Genomic DNA, 22,079 nt, shown 5'->3' with positions numbered 1-22,079 from the left:
CATTTCCAAACCGTTTACGGAGAAAGACAGGAAAGCTATGGTGCAGCACTTGATGTCATTGAAGGACTGTTTACCTGGGGGGACTGGCTCGGGGACAGATCCATTGAGGAGCATATCATGTGTGAATGTGAGGCTCTCCAGTGGCTTGTAGAAAGGTGTGAGAATAGATACCATGTTCTTAAATGCCATAAGTATGCTGAAGGCCCTCCAGTCAGAGGACTGTTTCAAGAAATTAACGACATAGTCACACGGAACAAGGGTCACCACTTTAAGGAGGAGAAACAGAGAAAGTATCAGCAACCAGTGCTAGCACAGACGTCTACCACAATGGTAACCGAGGAGGACTGGAACGAAAGGGAAGAGCAGCTCATAAGCCGGATGCTGAAGGCTTTGGCAGCAGAGGCAGGTGAACCACCACAGCCACCTGTGAGGAAGATTGTCAGCTTATATGGTGCCTTCATCCCAAGCAGTGAGTTCCATGTTACTCCATTAGTCATGACGAAGCAACCTGTCTTTGTCTGTTTTTGTCATTGAGAGCGAGCGACGCATGTCACACATGTTTCCATTGTGTGTTGTATCACAATGTATAAATTATAAGCTTTAGTCTAAGCCTTCTTACAGTGCCCAATTCCTCAGGATTACTCTATTTTATTATGTGTTTTTCTGTTTCCAGTGAGTGGAGGTGCTCCTTCTGAAGTTGAGAGCTTTTGACAAGGTGCTTGTGACAAGGTGAAAGAATGGTTGACTACTTACTACTGTATTAGGCCAACTACCAGTAGTAGTACATGTATTAGTAGGACCTGTATTATAACTTTTTATTTGTATCATTTATTACCTACTATTATATTATGTAGTATATACAGTATGTTGGACATTGTTGGACAGTCTGGCACAGTCTGCCGCACCAACATTTCAACGTGACAAATAAAGTCTTTGTATCTTAGGTAAACTTTGAGCCTATGTAATTGGGTCTGTTGTTTAATGGTGTCTCTGTGAGCCTGATGGATGGACTTCATTGGCTTATACAATGTTCTGGTTATTTACCTTGTGTACTGGTGAGGAGACGAGGGGAAAGTGAAACAGCTAACCCAATAATGAATTCCCACCTAATGTCTCCTCATTACTAATGGAGGAGAAACACACTGTTCTTCTGTAAATATACTTTAATTGCTCCTAGTATTGATGATTTCTTGTATAGTATTGTATGTCTTTATAGTGTATGTCTTAATGAATTGAATTCATAGGACCACAATGGAAGCCCCCAGGGCACTTTGTGTTATCCTTTTAGCATTATTGTATAACTGCACCAATGTACTTTTGGCAAACTATGTTAAAAGTATTCAAGCAATCATATGGTCTATTATTTGGATATTTTAGGCTCAAATAACATACTGAAACTGTTGGAGCATGGACAAATAACAAAAACAAAATTTGATCATTTAAATTGTATCCATGCCAGTGAGCAATCACATATTTACATATTTAATATATAGGGTACAGTAATCTTAACAAATTTTATGAAAAATATGCATATTTGTGTATTGTTTATAGAACACAACATATCCAAAAGAACCCTCGAATTTGTACATTTTTAGTATTTGAAAAACTAAAAGTTAGGTGCGCCCCAAAAATGCACACCTCTCTTTCATAAGTATCTGACCAGTGTGGCAGTCGCAGAGTTGAATTAACACTGAGGATGTTTTACTGTGTACTACGTTCTCGTTTTTTCACTCTCTGTGGGCAACACAGAGGATGTACAGTAGGCTATAGACAGGTTTCTTGTTTACAAACATAACTGGGTGTGTTCAGGGTGCAAAACCACTTTAAAAGAAACACGGCTGAGATTAATAAACTGATTAGAGTCAGATCGAGCCATGCATGGGGATCACGTTACAAGTGTCTCAAACTAGCTAAGATTCCGGTAAGACCTGTATTAAGGCTGCATCATCATCACCATTGCACCATGCATCTCTCTCTCTCTCTCTCTCTCTCTCTCTCTCTCTCTCTCTCTCTCTCTCTCTCTCTCTCTCTCTCTCTCTCTCTCTCTCTCTCTCTATGCATGCAAGACATCTATCTAGGCTACTTAGATAACGCCCAATGCAAATTCATTCATAATAATATATAATAGTTTTGTTTTAAATGTTAAGCCTTGAAGACCATGCAGTCTTATGCAAATGTTAAAATGTAAATGAGATAGCATGTTATTTAGACAGATGCCAGGTTCATTTGTTGACCTGGCATCCTAATAGTTTGTACAATTTCAATGTATATATGTACTACACTATCTCTATGCATTTGATGTATTACCTTGTGTTTATGTTGCTTACTGTAAATCACTCTGGATTAGGAGCGTCTGCTAAATGGCAAAATTGTAATTTGGTTATTGTATTTTACACGATGTGGGGTTTAAGTGTAGATTCTCTTCAGCTATGTGTCTCAGACTCAGATGAGAACTTTTCACTTCAGCCAAATCATACTTCTACATTCAATTATTAAGACTAAGCAAAAGTCTGTTTTTTTTTTATTCTGTTGACGTGAATAACTATATTTGTAAGAATTTCAGACTGCAAGTGGGACAAAGGTGTGGCTTTCTCAACGTGATACATTCCTATCTTTCAAGATAAGTAATTCATCACTGTGAACTGTCTAGTGCATTTAGGGAACTTCCCACTTCATGATCTTCATGTGAACTTCCCAGTTGACTGCCAATATTTCAACAACAGGTGAAATAGAAGGGACCAAGAGTAAAAATGGATAGCACAGATTTGATCTCCAACTCTGGTAAGTTCTTCTTACAAATATGATATTTTGTAATATTTTACAAGCGAATAATCCGCCCAGAATAGGGATGCTATAGGATTCAAGTGGTTAAAGCCTGTCGAATCGCTTGAAGGTGTATCATTCTTATAATTTTATACATTTTGTCATCTGAAAGGCTCTTGAAATAGCACAGACAAATTATTCTAACCGTAAGTTTTGATGATTTTAAAAGCTACTGTATGTTACTTTTTTCATGAATACATTTTTTATTTTGATCAATCTATATGATAAAGTATATCAAATATACAGTATCTATCACAACTGCTGTGTTTAATGTAATCTTCCTGCTCTTCTATTGTGAAATGTAGATCCTGTAGTCTGGTAGGACCTCTACTGGTTGACATGTGGTACTGCCTGAAGGTCAAAATTCATAGCAAGCAGGCAGGCTCTATTTGCTTAGATGTCAAATCTTCAGAACTTGTGCAGGAGGCCTGGGTTCAAATCCGTAGGGCATGAAAGTTACAGAGTGCAGACTATATGAAAATATCATATGAAAAATTGAAAAGTGAGCTGTCTAAGGTTAAATCATAAACTGTTCCTCGTGACAGTGACACTAAAATACTCTTAAGAATCATGCAGAAAAAAATGTTCGCCTAAGACAGTGTGACTGAGTGTAAATTGTGTTTTTGTGACAGGGCAAAGTCACCAATTGTCCGAGCTGAGGATGGTGATGATTGGTGGGAGAGAATTGACTGGTACGCCAAGTAACAGGAGTGCAACTGGGAACACCATACTGGGTAAAGATGTGTTCGACACCAACAAAAGGACCACCCAGAGCGTGATGAGACAAGAGGAAGTGCATAACAGACTGCTCACTGTGGTCGATACTCCAGGCTGGTGGTGGCACTACCCAAGAGAAAATACTCCAATGCTGGATCAGTTAGAAATCAAGCGCAGCGTATTTCTGTGTCCACCAGCTCCTCATGTCTTTCTTCTGGTCATTCACATTGGAGCAACGTTTCTTAAAATCTTCCTTAAATCTTTGGAGGAACACTTACAACTTTTTAATGAAAGATTCCTCGATCACACAATTATGCTGTTTAGTGCAAATTTCCCATGTAGTCCCCAAACACTGCAGGACTTTATCAAAATGTGGCCGGCAATTAAGTGGCTTCTCCAGCGGTGTGGAAACCGATCGCATGTTCTTGACATCAGCAACAGGCGGGATGGCACTCAAGTCCAAGTGCTGCTTGAGAAAATAGAGGCAATGGTTGCAGAGACTGGATGTTGTTATGATGTTGACCCAGTTGCTGGGGAAATTCTAGGAAAGCGGATACAGGCAACGGCTGAGAGAGCTACAAGGAGGCTTTATGAAGTCACAAGTGAAAGAACAAGAGTCAGAGCACTGATTGAAGGTGATTCATGACTTTTTCATATCAAAAATGTGTGGTGGTTTAAATACCATCTCTTTTCAGTATTCTAACTCCCTTGGGGATTGACATAGCTATCCTGTAAAAGCAAAAGTCAGACTCAATGTACAAATGGAAATACCATAATCAGTCTCATTTTTTTTTGTCATCCCCAATAGGTGGCAAGAAACCCCCAGCACATTTAAAGCTGGTGATGATTGGCTCACAGTGGTCTGGCAAGAGCTCAGCAGGAAACACTATTTTGGGGAAAGATGTGTTTTGCGTTGCTCATGGTAGGGCAACAGTGCACTGTGAGGCCAAACATGGCACAGCAGTGGGGAGGCACCTCACAGTGGTGGACTCACCTGGTTGGTTCTACAATAACAGCCTAGAAGACACCTGTGCATTTGATAAACAGGAGATTGAATACAGCATGTACCTATGTCCACCTGGACCCCATGCAGTGCTCTTAGTGGTTGGCCTTGCATCTGCTTTTAACGCACCCTACCAAAGAGCGGTCGAGGAGCACATGGGTTTGTTCAGGGAGGAAGTCTGGGATCACACTGTTGTACTGTTCACCCGAGGTGACATGTTGGGAGTGAAAACCGTGGAAGAGCGCATAGAAAGTGAAGACTGCCTCCGGTGGCTTGTCGAGAAGTGCGGGAACAGATATCACGTTCTAGACAACACAAAACGTGCTGATGAAAAGCAGGTGGTAGAACTACTGGAGAAGGTAGAAGAGATGTGGGTAGGAAATGGCGGTTCTCAGTTTGCGATTGACCTTGGCCATGCTGCTCTGATAGAAGCCAAGAATCATGTTCAAGAAAGAAGAGCAAAAAGAAATAGGCTGAAGGTCCACAGACAAAAAAGAGTTCTAAGGGAGTTGTTCAGAGGTGAGCAAATCAATTATCTAAATTACTGATTATCCTCACATCAAAGCTATAATCAACGTCTTAAGTAACCCTTTTTTTCTGCAGGGGAGGAGCATTCACTCACTAACATGAGAGTTGTTCTTGTTGGGAGAGGAGACTCTGGGAAAAGCATAGCAGGAAACGAAATACTTCTTGGAGAGTTCTTTCAGACAAGGTTAATGAAGAAGGTGACTGACTTGATATACTCAAGATGATCTCAATGAGTTCTCATACCACAGAATTTAGTTGCAGATTTTCTCAAATTTGGCATAATTGTTTTATTGATGATTCTGATATTTCTATTTTAGGAATTCAAGCACCAGAGAAGAACCATGCTGCCTGAAAAACATCAAAATAATGTTGCAGGGTTAGATCTCACAATTGTTGAATGTCCAGGCTGGTCAACAAACACAACAATGGATGAAATAGCACTTGTGCACAGTGTCTCCATGTGTGCACCAGGTCCTCATGCTTTTCTCTTGGTTGTTCCCATTTCCAAACCCTTTACAAAGAAAGATGGGGAAGCTTTGGTGCAGCACTTGATGCCATTGAGGGAGAGAGTGTGGAGACATTCTATGGTGCTGTTTACCTGGGGGGACTGGCTCGGGGACAGATCCATTGAAGAGCATATCGAGAGTGAAGGTGAGGCTCTCCAATGGCTTGTTGAAAAGTGTGGGAACAGATATCAAGTTCTTAACTACCAGGGTCGGAACATAGACCTGTTTCAGGAAATAAAGGATTTAATGACACGGAACAAGGGTCACCACTTTTTGGAGGAGAAACAGAGACAGTATCAGAAGCGAAAGTCTACTTCAACGGTGATAGAGGAGGAGGAATGGACCAACAGGGAAGAGCAGCTCATAGGCCGGATGCTGAAGGCTTTGGCAGCAGAGGCAGAAGACGCACCACAACCACCTGTGCGGAAGATTGCCAGCTTAGATGGTGCCTTCATCCCAAGCAGTGAGACCCATGTTATTCCATCATTCATGATGAAGCAACCCTGCTTTGTTCATTTTTGTTGTGTCAAATCTGTGTTAAGCCTATACTGCCTATATATATACTATATACACCAAAAGCTTAAAAATCAGTTAATGAGGGCGAGCGACACTGTTGTGTGATGAAGTATCATTTAGTCTTCAGTATAGGGTAAATGTAAGTTTGTTAAAATAAGTATTAAATAGCTCTATATTCTGATAGTCCTCATTGAAATAGTGTTTGTTCAGTAACAGGAGTCTTCCTGTCTCTCCAGCTCTTAAGTGAACAGAAATTGCATTGGGTCTAGATACCAATTTTATCCAATCAGGAGAGAGAATACACACAGGATACAGATTAAACAAGTGAAATTGGACGTGATGACACAAAGAAATGAGCAGACAAAATCTAAACTGAAACAGTATATATAAGCTGATAAACCCTATGCTGATTGGCTGAAAAATTGCAACCCCCCTGAAAATGTTTTTTTCTGTTTATAAAAGAGGTATATAATGAGTACTATCAGAATGTAGTGCTTTAACCTTTTAACATTTTTTGTTTTGTTTTATCCAAAAAGTATCACTTACCTTTAAAGCCTTTTTACATTGTCTCATTCCTCTATTTAATGTGTTTTTCTGTTTCCAGTGAGTGGAGGTGCTCCTTCTGAAGCTGAGAGCTTTTCTGGGATTGACGGAGCTGCTTGTGACAAGGTGAAAGAATGGTTGACTCAGAGGGCCGGAGGCAGCTCTGACATGACCTCTGGCATCGGCAGCATCAGTGCTTCTGCCAGTTATGTAGAGAAATTTGAACGAATATCTCTTGTGGATGAGGAAGTGCCAGAAACAAGTAAAAAGATAGCAGCCAGAGTTTCCATAAGCAGAGTAGAACGTGAACGCAGAAATTCCTGTTGAGTACACTAAAGTGGGAATGAAATGGAGACTGTGCAGTGCAGTGTGCATTTTCAACACTTCACTATGTCTGTCATAAATGTTGAAGAGAGAAGTATAAATTAAGGCTGGTATTATTATGCCAAAAACAACATCACTGAATATTATCACACTTATTAGGTTTGTACACTTTATCACTTACTGTATTACTTAGGCCTACTAGTAGTAGTCCTTTAGATCTGTATTATAACTATTTATTTGTATTTTGTATTACCTTATATTTTGCAGTATATATGTTGGACATTGTCTGGCAGAGTTTCAATGTGCATACATGTACAGTATGTGACAAATAAAGTCTTTGAATCTTTTAAACGTTCAGCCTATGTAATGGCTTCTGTTGTTTTATTGTGTCTCTGTGAGCCCGATGGATGGAGAGATGACTTCATTGGCTTGTACAATGTTCTGGCTATTAATCCTTGTGTACTGGTGAGGAGATCAATGGAAGGTGCAACAGCTGACCCATTAAGATGTTTGAATTTATTGCCACGAATATTGCATAATTGTGAAACTTGAAATCACGATTTTCAAACCGTTTTGATTAATTCTGCAGGCCTAATGTAAGCATTGTTTATAATAAAGTGCTGCCAATCCCGCCCAAACATCTCCTCATTACTAATGGGCCAGGTCAGTCTACAGAGACAAATACAACAGAAATACTGTATATATTTACTGAACTCACTGTGGTCTATTAGTTATGGATATGTTGGCTCAATTAACAAATATAATTGTGGAGCGTGGACAAATAACCAAAACAAATTTAAGTATATTTAATTGTATACATGCCAGTGAGCAATCACATCTTTACATAGAGTACAGTATAGTCTAACATATTTGATAAAGTACATCTCAGAACTCCATACATGTAGGTCACTTCAAATTGGTTTATAGTTTTGGGTAACTTAGGATCTTGTTACAGGGGGAAATGTACAACTCATTAGTTCATGTGATCTACAAGAACATATTTAACAAAAACAACAACAATAACAACAACCATTTAATCCAGAAAAACAAGCTTGTAGCTTGCTTTTCAAGATGACACAAAGGTATATTATCCAAATGTTTTGGGTAATCAAACTTTTATTGTGTGACTATTTTGTTTTTCTTTTGTTTTTCTTTTTTTCCATAAACTGCAGGGGTTTGATGAGATAGTCTTAAAGTGGGACAGCACATTCTGCTCAAAGGTCTTCACAGAGGTTAGGGCATCTGTAGCCACTGAGGGCTGACCCTCATTATAAATCATCATCAATATTTTACCGATGCATACACAAATATTTCTCCTTTTAAGTGCTTAGGTTTAAGGTGATCTTTATTGTTACGTCTACATAAGTAAAACATATATTTGTTTGCCTCCTCTACATTAGTATATATACATATAATGTAACTACATCATTTTGACAATGGTTGTTACATTTATTAATAGATTGTTGAATGTGCATTTACAATATACCTGACATGTGAACTCCATTGCATGTGTGTGTGCATTTCTGAGACATCAGGTATTTGATTCACAAGTTTGAACCAAAGCAAAAATAGCAGATCTATAAGCTCACAACGTGGCATGTTGTGAGCTTGTAGATAGGCTATTTTTGATGAAGTGATGATAAAAGGAAAAGAACATCAGCCCTTCCATGACAATAACAACACACAATATCACGGAGCATAAAAACAAAATAAAACCCTTATTTCCATTGTGGTCCTCTAAAAAACAGACAAAACATAAAATACAACCACATAAAAAACTATGACACCTATACAAAACACAAGTAGCAGCACCAAGCAATAGCAGCAGCATTACAGTTTTCTGTCAAACAGTCTAAATACCTTTATATATTTTAAATTAAATTAAGAATTTAATTTAAAAAACATATTTTTTATTAAATTAAATTAAAGTAAATTAAGAATGTAATAAAACCAGAAGTGAAAGGAGGGCAATGCAAACTATAAAAAGGCTACAAATATGTAAATTATATATACTAGAGGTTCGGGCCATTCACAGCTAGTGTTCGGCCCTCCCTTAAGCCAATTTTAATATAGAATGTACACATACATTCACACACGTGCACGCGCACACACGTGCACACGCAGCTGTGCGCGCACACGCACGCACACACACACACACACACACACACACACACACACACACACACACACACACACACACACACACACACACACACACACACGCACACGCACACGCACACGTACAGTATATAAATGTACAGTATATGGTTTGCAGACATTTTCTAACAACCCTTTATAGGTGGTTTGAGAAGCACTCTCTTTCAGATAGGTGGTAGGCAACATCCATGGAGTTGGTGCACTGGCAGCTTTTCTTATCAGAAACTTGATAGATAGGCCTACATTGATTTATCTTGGTGCAGGCTTTTTGTTCCATTATGCTTATCTTGTGAACTTCCCTGTGGGAAGTTGTGAACTTCCCATGTTCACAATCTAAAGTCAATAGTACATTTCCTGTTCTTTATTGGAGGTGTGTCCCCGCCAGGACTACATTTTCATATGCTCTACTGCACAATTTATGTCTCAGTAAACAGACTGCCAATAGTTCACCAACAGGTGACATAGAAGTGAGAGTGAGAGTAAAAATGGCTAGCACAGATTTTATCTCCAACACCGGTAAGTTACTTGTAATTACAGTATTTGATTCATGTGCTATGTAGGCCTACTGTAAATTGTGTTCATTTCACTCAGAGAGTGTACAAGATTAAAGACTTGTATAAAATCTTATATAGGAATAGTAGCCTACACAAGAGTGCTCTGTCAGAGATAAATGAACACTGGATTTGTATAACATTTTGGCAGTGCAGCAAGGTTACTTTGTACAACAAAAGGCATTAACTGTTTTACTGAGTTTAACCACTTAAACCATCATGGTAAACCAATACTTAGTTGGCTGGGGCCAGCACTGTACTTGGTCTTTTCTTCTTTCCCTCTACGCCAAATCTCTTCACCAAAATAGTTGGAATCTAGCCATATGTTTTGATATGAAATGCCAGAACAGGAGACCTAGGTTGAAATACTAGGGCATGAAAGTTACAGAGTGCAGCCTAAGTCATAAGAAAAATAAAAAAGTGAGCTGTCTGATGTTAGATCGTAAAATGTTCCTCGTGACACTAAAAGACTTCTTTTAAGGACCAAGCTGATAAAATGCTTCAAGTAGACAGTGTGACTGTGACTGTGAATTGTGTTTTTATGACAGGGCAAAGTCACCAATTGTCAGAGCTGAGGATGGTGATGATTGGTGGGAGAGAATTGACTGGTACGTCAAGTAACAGGAGTGCAACTGGGAACACCATACTGGGTAAAGATGTGTTCGACACCAACAAAAGGACCACCCAGAGTGTGATGAGACAAGAGGAAGTGCATAACAGACTGCTCACTGTGGTCGATACTCCAGGCTGGTGGTGGCACTACCCAAGAGAAAATACTCCAATGCTGGATCAGTTAGAAATCAAGCACAGTGTATTTCTGTGTCCACCAGCCCCTCATGCCTTTCTTCTGGTCATTCACATTGGAGCAACGTTTCTTAACATCTTCCATAAATCTTTGGAGGAACACTTACAACTTTTTAATGAGAAATTCCTCGATCACACAATTGTGCTGTTTAGTGCAAATTCCCCATGTAGACCCCAAACACTGCAGGACGTTATCAAAAAGTGGCCGGCAATGAAGTGGCTTCTCCAGCGGTGTGGAAATCGATCGCATGTTCTTGACATCAGCAACAGGCGGGATGGCACTCAAGTCCAAGTGCTGCTTGAGAAAATAGAGGCAATGGTTGCAGAGACTGGATGTTGTTATGATGTTGACCCAGTTGCTGGGGAAATTCTAGAAAAGCAGATACAGGCAACGGCTGAAAGAGCTACAAGGAGGCTTTCTGAAGTCACAAGTGAAAGAATAAGACTCAGAGCACTGATTGAAGGTGATTCATGACTTTTTCAAATAAAAAATGTGTGGTGGTTTCAATACCATCTCTTTTCAGTATTGTAACTCCTTTGGGGATTGACACAGCTATCCCCTAAAAAAGCAATGACAACAGACTCTACAAATGCAATTTCATAGATCCTAATTTGTTTTGTTTTTTTGTCATCCCTAATAGGTGGTAAGAAAACCCCAGCACATTTAAAGCTGGTGATGATTGGCTCACAGTGGTCTGGCAAGAGCTCAGCAGGAAACACGATTTTAGGGAAAGATGTGTTTCCTGTTTCTCATGGTAGGACAACAGTGCACTGTGAGGCCAAACATGGTACAAAAGGGGGGATGCACCTCACAGTGGTGGACTCACCTGGTTGGTTCTACAATAACAGCCTAGAAGACACCTGTGCATTGGATAAACAGGAGATTGAGTACAGCATGTATCTATGTCCACCTGGACCCCATCCCCATGCAGTGCTCTTAGTGGTTGGCCTTGTATCTGCTTTTAACGCACCCTACCAAAGAGCGGTTGAGGAGCACATGGGTTTGTTCAGGGACGAAGTCTGGGATCACACCGTTGTACTGTTCACTCGAGGTGACATGTTGGGAGTGAAAACCGTGGAGGAGCGCATAGAAAGTGAAGAGGGCCTCCGGTGGCTTGTCGAGAAGTGCGGGAACAGATATCACGTTCTAGACAACACAAAACGTGCTGATGAAAAGCAGGTGGTAGAACTACTGGAGAAGGTAGAAGAGATGTGGGTAGGAAATGGCGGTTCCCAGTATGCGATTGACCTTGGCCGTGCTGCTCTGATAGAAGCCAAGAAGCATGTTCAAGAAAGAAGAGCAAAAAAGAATAGGCTGAAGGTCCACAGACAAAAAATAGTTCTGAGGGAGTTGTTCAGAGGTGAGCAAATCAATTATCTAAATTACTGATTATCCTCACATCAAAGCCATAATCAACATTTTAAGTTGTACCCCTTTTTTTTCTGCAGGGGAGGAGCATTCACTCACTAGCTTGAGAGTTGTTCTTGTTGGGAGAGGAGACTCTGGGAAAAGCATAGCAGGAAACAACATGCTTCTTGGAGAGTACTTTCAGACGAGGTTAATGAAGAAGGTGACTGACTCTGACTCGATATACTCAAGATCATCTCAATGAGTTCTCATACCACAGAATTTAGTTGCAAATTTGGCATGATTGTTTTAATGGTGATTCTGATATTTCTACTTTAGGAATTCAAGCACCAGAGAAGAACCATGGTGCCTGAAAAACATCAAAAAAATGTTGCAGGGTTAGATCTCACAATTGTTGAATGTCCAGGCTGGTCAACAAACACAACGATGGATGAAATAGCACTTGTGCGCAGTGTCTCCATGTGTGTGCCAGGTCCTCATGTTTTCTTCCTGGTTGTTCCCATTTCCAAACCTTTTACAAAGAAAGACAGGGAAGCTATGGTGCAGCACTTGATGCCATTGAAGGAGAGAGTATGGAGACACTCTATGGTGCTGTTTACCTGGGGGTACTGGCTCGGGGACAGATCCATTGAAGAGCATATCGAGAGTGAAGGTGAGGCTCTCCAGTGGCTTGTAGAAAAGTGTGGGAACAGATATCAAGTTCTTGATAACTACCATGGTTGGAACATGGTGCTGTTTCAGGGAATAAATGATTTAATGACACGGAACAAGGGTCACCACTTTAAGGAGGAGAAACAGAGACAGTATCAGAAGCCAGTGCTCTCTTGGTTAGCACGAAAGTCTACTTCAACGGTGATAGAGGAGGAGGAGTGGACCAACAGGGAAGAGCAGCTCATAGACCGGATGCTGAAGGCTTTGGCAGCAGAGGCAGAAGACGCACCACAACCACCTGTGCGGAAGATTGCCAGCTTAGATGGTGCCTTCATCCCAAGCAGTGAGACCCATGTTATTCCATCAGTCATGATGAAGCAACCCTGCTTTGTTTGTTTTTGTTGTGTCAAATCTGTGTTGAGCCTATACTGCACCAAAAGCTTAAAAATCAGTTAATTAGGGCGAGCGACACTGTTGTGTGACGAAGTATCATTTAGTCTTCAGTATAGGGTAAATTTATTTTGTTAAAATAATTATTAAATAGCTCTATATTCTGATAGTCCTCATTGAAATAGTGTTTGTTCAGTAACAGGAGTCTCCCTGTCTCTCCAGCTCTTTAGTGAACAGAAATTGCATTGGGTCAAGATACCAATTTTATCCAATCAGGAGAGAGAACACACACAGGATACAGATTAAACAAGTTAAATTGGAAGTGATGACACAAAGAAATGAGCAGACATCGAAACTGAAACAGTATAAAATTTAAGCTGATAAATGGATACCCTCTTCGATTGGCTGAGAAATTGCAACCCCCCTGAAAATGTTTTTTCTGTTTATAAAGAGGTGTAAAATCAGAATATAGTGCTTTAAACTTTTAACATTTTTCTTTTGTTTTATCCAAAACATATCACTTACCTTTAAAGCCTTTTTACAGTGTCTCATCCATCTATTTAATGTGTTTTTCTGTTTCCAGTGAGTGGAGGTGCTCCTTCTGAAGCTGAGAGCTTTTCTTGGATTGACGGAGCTGCTTGTGACAAGGTGAAAGAATGGTTGACTCAGAGGACTGGAGGCAGCTCTGACATGACCTCTGGCATCGGCAGCATCAGTGCTTCTGCCAGTTATGTAGAGAGATTTGAACGGATGTCCCTGATAGATGAGGAAGTGCCAGGAAAAAGTAAAAAGATGGCAGCCAGAGTTTCCATAAGCAGGGTAGAATGTGAACGCAGGAATTCATGTTGAGCACACTAAAGTGGGAATGAAATGGAGACTCTAAAAATACATCACTGTACAAAGTGCACGCTGATGAAGGCCTGAGTAGCTGAAACACGTCCATTTGTCAGAGCCTGCTGTTGCGGTAAATACAAAGATTCCAAGATAATCCACCTTGTGAGTGCGGACTGTTTCTATACTGTAGCTAAAGCACATTTTCAACATTTCACTATGTCATAAATGTTGAGGATAGAAGTGTAAATCAAGGCTGTATGAACATGCCAAAAACAATCACTGAATATTATCACAGTTATTTATGATAATGATTTTTGGTGGGGAAAATATGTTTTTGTAATATTTTCAATGTCTTTGTTGCTCATAGACATATTCTTTATATCCTCCGTCCCAGGGAAGGTGAAATTCTAAATTCTGTCTATGGTACCTCACCACAGTTATTTGTTGTTTTTTATTCTACGGTATTACTTTACACTACTTTACACTGGATTCCTGTATTACTTAGGCCTACTAGTAGTAGTACATTATTATACCTTTTTATTTGTATATATTATTACCTATTATATTTTGTAGTATATGTTGGTTGGACATTGTTAGCAAAATCTGGCGGAGTCTGGCGCACCACCATTTCAATGTTCATACTCTTAGGTAAACTTTGAGCCTATGTAATGACTTTTGTTGTTTTATGTTGTCTCTGTGAACCTGATGGATGGTTATTATCCCTAACTGGTCACACAGCTGACTGAGCCATTAAGATATTTGAATTAATTGATTGTTGCCACTCCCACGATTACATAATTGTGAAACTTAAAATCTTGATCTTTGCCTAGTTTTGAATAACTGTACATTCCTATGTAAATATCGATTGTAATAAAGTGCTGCCAATCCCCACCAAATGTCTCCTCATTACTAATGGGCCAGGTCAGATGACTTAGACAAATACAACAGAAATACCATATTTACTGTCTAACACAAAGTAGCCTACAGAAAATCTCAACACTTCAAATTAGTTTAATACTAGTTTTGATGACACCGAGGTATATTAGCCAAATGTTTTGGATGGTCAAACTTTTAGTGAAATCTTTTTCTGTTCCTTTTCTGAACAGAAAAACCGCAGGGAGATGATAGTGTATTTTAAGTGGGTGGGACAGCACAATAGGTTTTCATACCACAGAGGTTAGGGGGACTGTACTGTAGCCGCTGAGGATTTAGTATCGTCGTGGGAATGTTGATCCTTCCCGGTCGCCGTCCGTCCTTCTACCGGCCAGGTTCCTCGGCCCTCCTCCTGGTAACCGGAACACTCGCCCCAAAACACGCTCACCCCCATTTTCTTAGTAGACCGATCGTCCCCTGTGCCAGTGGTTCTTGTATTTGTTTTACTGAGGAAGGATATGGTTAGAAATAGGTTTAGGGTAATAGTCATAGTTTTACTGAGGTTACGTTTGGGAATAAGGTTAGGTTTAGGCATAGTTTTACTAAGGTTACGTAAAGAATAAGGTTAGGTTTAGGCTTTCCTCCTAGGTGCAAAGTCTGGTGACGCGAGGTTAGGTTTAGGCATAGTTTTACTGAGGTTACGTTTAGGAACACCTGGTGGCGACCGTTCCGAGGTCAACGGGGCGAGCGTGTTTTGGGGCGAGCGTTCTTGTATTCCTCCTCCCCTCCCCGCTTCTTGAATCAGTGCTGCTCCCACTAGAGTAGCTCTGACCCACCGGCGGTCTAATCTTAACTCCTTACCCCCCCACCCACCCGCTCACTCTCTCTTCTGTGTGTGTCAACATCATGTCGGATTACAACAACGCGGCACCGCCGCCCCCCGGGGGCCCTGGGGCCGGTGGTGGTGGTGGAGGACCACCTCCTCTCGGCGGACAGGCAGCCATGGGGACGAACGGTGGCGGCGGGGGAGGCATGAAGAAAGACGCCTTCATGGACGCGGTCCAGCGGGCCCGGCAGGTGAGGAGGTGCAGGAGTGGACCTCCTTCTGTGGAGCAGAGAGAGAGTCACCCAGCTAACCGGGTTAGCTTACAGGCTATATTATCGTGTGCATACATAACATAATAACAAGCCGTGTTATTATTAACAACATAATGCCACGTGTCTGAAGAATATTTCGCCAAGTCAGCTCGTTGAGGAATGTAACATACGGTACTGTTGGGCTACTCCTCCTACTTCTGTCATAACATCAGCTCATATGAAGTGGAGATGTTGTTTTCATGCTGTCATGTGCCTGTGTGCGTGTGATGCCACATCCAAGTTCAATGTTGTTGTGCAGGATTCACAAAACGGGTCTATCAGGACTAGGGATGCAAATTGAAATGAAGCAGGGACCCCCACTGCATTGCATTATTTGTCTGGAACATTGTATTATAATTGTGTTGTAGATTAAACTTTTTCATAGATAGCTCCATAGACTTGTTTGACAGCACTATCATCAGTGTATGTTTTATTCATGTTAATGTATATTTTAACCACTTAAACCGTCAATACTTAGTGAACTTGACCTTTCACTCTGTACTTGTTCTGCTCTTTTTTCCCTCTGCACCAAACCTCTTTGCCGAAAAAATAACTGATCTAAGATCTGCAATTTTTGGCTTAAATTCTCTTCAGAATATGAACTTCAGAATATGCATGGGGGGGGGGGGTAACCACTTAAACCCTATATAGCCTACTGACTGTGCTTTGTTGACTGGACGGAATACCCCAGCAGCCTGCTCAACTGCTGGATACACAGGGGTCTCTACTTAAGGATCTACTAAGCACCAAATCTCTTCGCAGAAAGTAGCTGATCTGATCTTGTAAATCATCATTTCCGCCCAATGTTTTTCTATTTTGTCATGTCGGGACACTAGGGTTCATGTGGTTAAGTGGTTTGGTACTGCACTGTCATGTGGCTTACATGCACCTCATGATGTGCCCTAGATTGCAGCGAAGATTGGGGGCGATGCGGGTCCTCCCATGAACAACAGCAACGCATCGGATGTCTTTCCATTTCCTGCACAAAAACGACAGCTGGAGGATCCAGGTAGCAGTTCAAGTTGTATTTAATGATACCTTGCTTTTGAGTGAATACACGCACGCACGCGCACGCACAGCACAGACACACATTTAAAAGCAAAGCTATATGGGGAGTTTTATTTATGCAGTGTTCACACACCTCTGTTACAGCAACAATGTGTTTTATTTGCTCTCGTGACAGATCAACCAGATAGCAAGAAGATGGCCACACAGAGTGACATGGACTCGGCCACAGCACTGTGTAAGTGTTCTACCACTGCTTTTTAAGCCCCTTTTTGGACTTCCTGATTTGTTTATTAACTATTTACTATTATAAGTTATTATTGAGTGCAAGACTGGCATGTACTGTATGTGTGTCAATACTTTTGTCCCCTTCACCCTTGTACTTGTGCATCTCTCCTACACTAACTGTGTCACATTATCATCTCTCACTCCGTCCGTAACCTGAACTCTCTCTTTCTGCTCTAGCTGTCTCTGTTGTCGTTCTCACGTTGCATGTCTTTCTTTCCAATCCCAGCCATTGGAGCCCAACTTGCTGCTCTCGCGCAGCAGAGGTGAGGCCTAAATGCTTTTCAATCATAACAGTGGAAATGAAACGTAGGTGCAGAGACCATTTGAATTGTCCCCAGATAAAGTCACCTGTATAGGAGGTATACCATTAGATGGTTCAACATGTTTTTGCTTGTCTGTCTGACTGTCTGGATGATCTGAGCTGTCAGATGATCTGAGCTGTCAGATAATCGGAGCGCTTGCCCCAAAACACGCTCACCCCCATTTTTTTTCGCGGTCTGCTCGCCCCCCCCAGAGCGGTTCTTGTATTCTTGTATTCGTTTTACTGAGGATAAGGTTAGGAATAAGTTTAGGGTTAGGCATAGTTTTACTGAGGTTAAGTTTAGGAATAAGGTTAGGTTTTGGCATAGTTTTACTGAGGTTAAGTTTAGGAATACCTGGTGGCGACCGTTCGGAGGTCGCCGGATTTGACCCTGTTCGAGCGTGTTTTGGGGGAGAGCGTTCTTGTATTCAGCCGTCGCTGCGACCCTCGTTTAATTTTCTTTCTCTCGTCTTCACAGTGCCAGGTCCACCTCCAGCACAGAGGACTACAGTGTTCCAGACAGCATGGTGGGACTCGGTGAGTGTATAGCTCTCCTACCTCTATTCATGTTTGGGAAATATCAGCTCCTGACTGCACACTCTGAGCAGACCACTCACTATTGGGATCCGGAACCTGAGGAACCGGAATCGGTTCCGTCACATTTAGAACCGTTTCCGTAACCAGGGTTTTATCACTCTGTCAGAGTTGGTAATGTGGACTTCGTGTCTGCTATGTCTGCAATTACAATAGCAGGTGGTTCTCAAATGTATTAATTTCAAGGACCACCATAACTCTGAGTGTGCAAATGGAACACTCCATACACTCTCAGAGTTACAGACTTCTAAGGGTTCATTTGGAACCCCCCTATAGGAATCGTTAAAGGGAACCGAATCGGAGCGTTAAGAGGGAATCGTTAAGGAAACAGAATCGTTAACCCTACCACTTAATCCCTCTTTTCTTAATGTTCCTCCAGTCATCGGCCGGGGAGGGGAACAGATCAATAAGATACAACAGGACTCGGGCTGCAAGGTTCAGATATCCCCAGGTACTGTGTGTGTTTTTATATCTTATGCTTATCCAGGTAATGGTTAACATTTGACATTTGTCAAACATATGTGGCACTCTAGCTGATATTACATTTAGTTAGACATTCACCTGTGTGTTATGTCTCCAGACAGCGGAGGTCTTCCGGAGAGGAATGTTACTCTCACAGGGTCCCATGACTGCATACAGTGAGTATAATGACATATAAATGGGCTGATAGAGTTAAAAAGAGACATTTTTAAAGCAATGGTGAACTTTGTTAGAACCTTTAAGGTTGTATAGCTACCAATCTGGGCATTGGGCATGGTACTGTATAAGTCCAAATACATCTTTATAATATGTAGCATCTGTACTGCGAGAACAAGAAACCAGAAGTTGCAATTCTCTTCCTTCTCATTGTATTGCAAACCAGGTATCAAAATCACTCTGCGCGTACGGAATGCAAACAAACATGCACGATTTTACCACTGTATACAAAACAATCCTGGTATGTAATTTGGTAAAAGAGTTACGAAGTGTTGTAAACATTCTGGTACAAATGTTACGGACATATTCTTGAATTTCAATAAGTAATAATCCCATATAATGGTGAACCTATTTGGGGGAAAAACACATACGGCAATGAGGGTGATAATTGCTACTGCATGTATTCCTACGGACTGGGGCGGCACCTGTCAGTAGGCAGTGTTGAGCGGGAGTAGTAGGACGGAGGCTCTATGTCCTCCCAGTGGGGGCTCCTCACTGGTAGGTGAATCAGAAGGATACAACTACTACAACGAATAAATTGGGGAGATAAAAGAACTTTAGGAAAAGAACTAAGAAATTAGTTACCAGGACTTAACAATACTTCTGGTTCTTCGAGCACAGAAGCAACAGATAAAGATGATTAACTATATTTAGACGTGGCCAGGAATCTATCCATGTCGATTTAAATATTACTCCATCAGATATATTGTGTGGCTGTGGCATTCATTGTCCCATACCAACATGGCACAGTCGAATCGTCTCTCTTTGCTCCTCCGTGACCAGGAAAGCCAAGATGCTATTGGACGAGATAGTATCGCGGGGGCGGGGCACGCCACCCTCTTCTTTCCACGAGTCCACCAATGGGCAGAACGGAACGGTTCAGGAGATCATGATTCCTGCAGGCAAGGCTGGTCTTGTCATCGGCAAGGGAGGCGAGACCATCAAACAGCTACAGGTAGTGTTTTTGTGTTTGTGTGTGCTTTTTACATATTGAAATGTATTGACCATTTTTGACATTGACCCTATAATGACATGCCCAAAATAGGGAAACCAGGATGAAAGTGGTTAATAGGAAATATAAGTATTCAAGCTTGAGGTAATGCGTGACGGACAGCAACAATGCAAGTCCTTGCTACTGGGACACCATCAGTGATTTAAAAGTGGTGCTGAACGCGGTTGCTGTGCTGCTGCAGGAGCGCGCTGGCGTGAAGATGATCTTGATCCAAGACGCGTCTCAGGGACCCAACATGGACAAGCCCCTGCGCATCATCGGAGACCCATATAAAGTCCAGGTACAGTGATGAGAGGTCAATCTGAACGTCAAAGTTAACATCCACCTCACCTTTTAAATAACAAGTGTGTGTGTGGTCTGTTCAGCAAGCCCAGGAGATGGTGCAGGAGATTCTGAGGGAGAGAGAACAGGGAAACTATGGTGACAGGAACGAATACGGCTCCCGCATGGGTGGAGGAGGAGGAGGCGGCGGTGGTGGTGGTGGTGGTGGTGGAGGAGGAGGAGGCATTGATGTAAGTGTGTGAGAGGCGCTATTTCAGATTGGGCTCGGACGTCTGTGAACTGAACCGAGCCAAACTAGATGACTGACGCGTGTCCTCCTGTCTGTTCTCAGATCCCTGTGCCTAGACACTCTGTGGGCGTGGTGATTGGTCGCAGTGGGGAGATGATCAAGAAAATCCAAAACGATGCCGGAGTTCGGATACAGTTCAAACCAGGTGGGGGCGCCGCTTACTGTTGTCCCGAAATAGTTAACTGTGCCTGCACTAATTCTCCACACGATATGTAATAACATAAACAAATGGCTTATCTAGAAATCGAGTTGTATTCGTAGGACCTAGCACGCTGTTCACAAGGCTCCCATTTTGATGCAAAGATTCCGTTTTGGGTGAGTCGAATATTTAAAACACACCCTCTCTCTCTCTCTCTCTCTCTCTCTCTCTCTCAGATGATGGCACAGGTGCAGATAAGATGGCCCACGTCAGTGGACCCCCTGACCGCTGTGAGCATGCCGCCCAGATCATCAACGAGCTGCTGCAGAGCATAAGGGTCAGGGAGGAGGGACAAGGGGTATGCATGCACCGCACATACTCTTACAGACATGTACTTAAAACAAACAGGTCTGCCTCACAGGTGCAGCCCACTGTGTATTCACAATGGTAAAGTGATCCCACTGACCTTAATATGCTCGCAATAACCGCATGGCGGCATGCAGCTTGAGGCCATACTGTAGGTGCAATTTGGAACGTGATTACAGCTTATGGGATGTTAATCTCCTGATAAACAATAAACAACAATAAACTATTGTCTGCATCAGTTGGTAAAGCACCGAGTAACGGAAATATTCTCAGAGCTTACAGAGTCTTGAGTCTACAAAACAGCGAATACTACACATTCACATAGAGAGCAGGGCACAATGCCACAGCTAAGGGTGTCTTAATCTCCTTCCCTAGGGACCCCCGGGTCCACCGGGGATGCCCCCGGGCGGCAGGGGCAGAGGCAGGGGTCAGGGCGGCTGGGGGCCCCCTGGCGGGGAGATGACTTTCTCCATCCCTGCGCACAAATGCGGTCTGGTGATCGGCCGGGGAGGAGAGAATGTCAAGGCCATCAACCAGCAGACGGGGGCGTTCGTGGAGATCTCCCGCCAGCCGCCGCCCAATGGAGACCCCAACTTCAAGATGTTCGTCATCCGGGGGGCACCGCAGCAGATAGACCACGCCAAGCAGCTGATTGAGGAGAAGATCGAGGTACAGTACCGGTTTCTGGTCGATCGACACGGTCACGACTTTTTTCTGTTCTGGCCCCACAGTGGTGGAATGAACTTCCCACTGATGTCAGGACAGCAGAGTCACTGCCCATCTTTCGCCGCAGGCTGAAAACCCACCTCTTCAGGAAACACTACCCTTCCTCTTTGCCTGGCCTACTTGTTGTTAACTAGTTGTACGAATGCTTGTTTTATTGTTGAATTGTTAATGGATCTTGTTTAGTCAATACAATTATTTGTTTTAGCTCCTGCTCATTTGATTTAGCTATTTTGTCTCATCTGTTTAAGGAAATAGGTAGCTGATATATTGCACTTTTACCTTAGCGCTAGGTATGCTCTTGGTTGCTTGTTATTGCAGAAAATGCACTTATAACCTCTGGTGATTATTAGCTTTCGTTCCCTACCTTTGTTGATTGCACTTATTGTAAGTCGCTTTGGATAAAAGCGTCTGCTAAATGACTGTAATGTACAGTACGCCCTACGCCTGTGTATGGTTATTGAGCAAGTGGGGTAGACGTGCTAATGGAGTCGAGTGGTTTTGAATTAGATATATGGACTGATGACATGAGCACAACCTCATGTTATGTATTTGGATACAGGATAGGTGGGCACTAGGGACATCTGGGCACTATTTTGTCCAAAATGTAAAAAAAAAAAACATGCACTGTACATCATTATCAGACTTCATGTTATCC

General features: G+C 42.0%; 2 protein-coding genes across 6 annotated transcripts in view; both read left to right on the top strand.

Annotated features, from left to right (window-relative positions):
* The first annotated feature begins 2,611 nt into the window (after positions 1–2,611).
* Positions 2,612–14,208, top strand: LOC311054775 (uncharacterized protein). Its single transcript, XM_084070780.1, has 13 exons — positions 2,612–2,781; positions 3,456–4,175; positions 4,349–5,062; positions 5,147–5,268; positions 5,389–6,040; positions 6,698–6,958; positions 7,550–7,556; positions 9,545–9,633; positions 10,217–10,936; positions 11,114–11,833; positions 11,922–12,043; positions 12,160–12,835; positions 13,466–14,208. The coding sequence occupies exons 1-13, from the start codon at positions 2,751–2,753 to the stop codon at positions 13,729–13,731; spliced, it is 5,100 nt and encodes a 1,699-aa protein (XP_083926906.1). The 5' UTR covers positions 2,612–2,750; the 3' UTR covers positions 13,732–14,208.
* Positions 14,209–15,403: 1,195 nt separating this feature from the next.
* LOC311055986 (far upstream element-binding protein 2-like) overlaps positions 15,404–22,079 on the top strand; it is a 184,890-nt gene continuing 178,214 nt past the window's right edge. For 4 of the 5 annotated variants that reach the window (XR_014601842.1, XM_084072311.1, XM_084072309.1 and 1 more), the window contains exons 1-13: positions 15,404–15,729; positions 16,633–16,735; positions 16,910–16,969; positions 17,246–17,282; positions 17,799–17,857; positions 18,294–18,365; positions 18,495–18,552; positions 19,394–19,565; positions 19,804–19,902; positions 19,988–20,134; positions 20,236–20,338; positions 20,569–20,690; positions 21,074–21,367. Coding sequence is in view for 4 of the 5 variants with exons in the window: in XM_084072311.1 (XP_083928437.1) it covers positions 15,496–15,729; positions 16,633–16,735; positions 16,910–16,969; positions 17,246–17,282; positions 17,799–17,857; positions 18,294–18,365; positions 18,495–18,552; positions 19,394–19,565; positions 19,804–19,902; positions 19,988–20,134; positions 20,236–20,338; positions 20,569–20,690; positions 21,074–21,367 (1,560 nt within the window). In the remaining variant the exon portion in view is untranslated. The remainder of the gene's footprint in view (positions 15,730–16,632; positions 16,736–16,909; positions 16,970–17,245; positions 17,283–17,798; positions 17,858–18,293; positions 18,366–18,494; positions 18,553–19,393; positions 19,566–19,803; positions 19,903–19,987; positions 20,135–20,235; positions 20,339–20,568; positions 20,691–21,073; positions 21,368–22,079) is intronic. The other variant, XM_084072310.1, reaches the window with a different exon arrangement.

This window comes from Gymnoscopelus microlampas, assembly GCF_963454915.1.
Source record: "Gymnoscopelus microlampas genome assembly, chromosome: 11".
NCBI classification, from domain to species: Eukaryota; Metazoa; Chordata; class Actinopteri; order Myctophiformes; family Myctophidae; genus Gymnoscopelus; species Gymnoscopelus microlampas.
This window is presented reverse-complemented; position numbering and strand designations above follow the sequence as displayed.

What these genes read in the sequence shown, in the direction of transcription:
- LOC311054775 (XM_084070780.1), top strand. Translation starts at nt 2,751, where the DNA reads ATGGATAGCACAGATTTGATCTCCAACTCTG. An exon ending in AGACAAGGTTAATGAAGAAG is followed by an intron (nt 5,269 to 5,388) that starts GTGACTGACTTG and finishes TTTCTATTTTAG; the next exon opens with GAATTCAAGCACCAGAGAAG. An exon ending in AGATTTTATCTCCAACACCG is followed by an intron (nt 9,634 to 10,216) that starts GTAAGTTACTTG and finishes TTTTTATGACAG; the next exon opens with GGCAAAGTCACCAATTGTCA.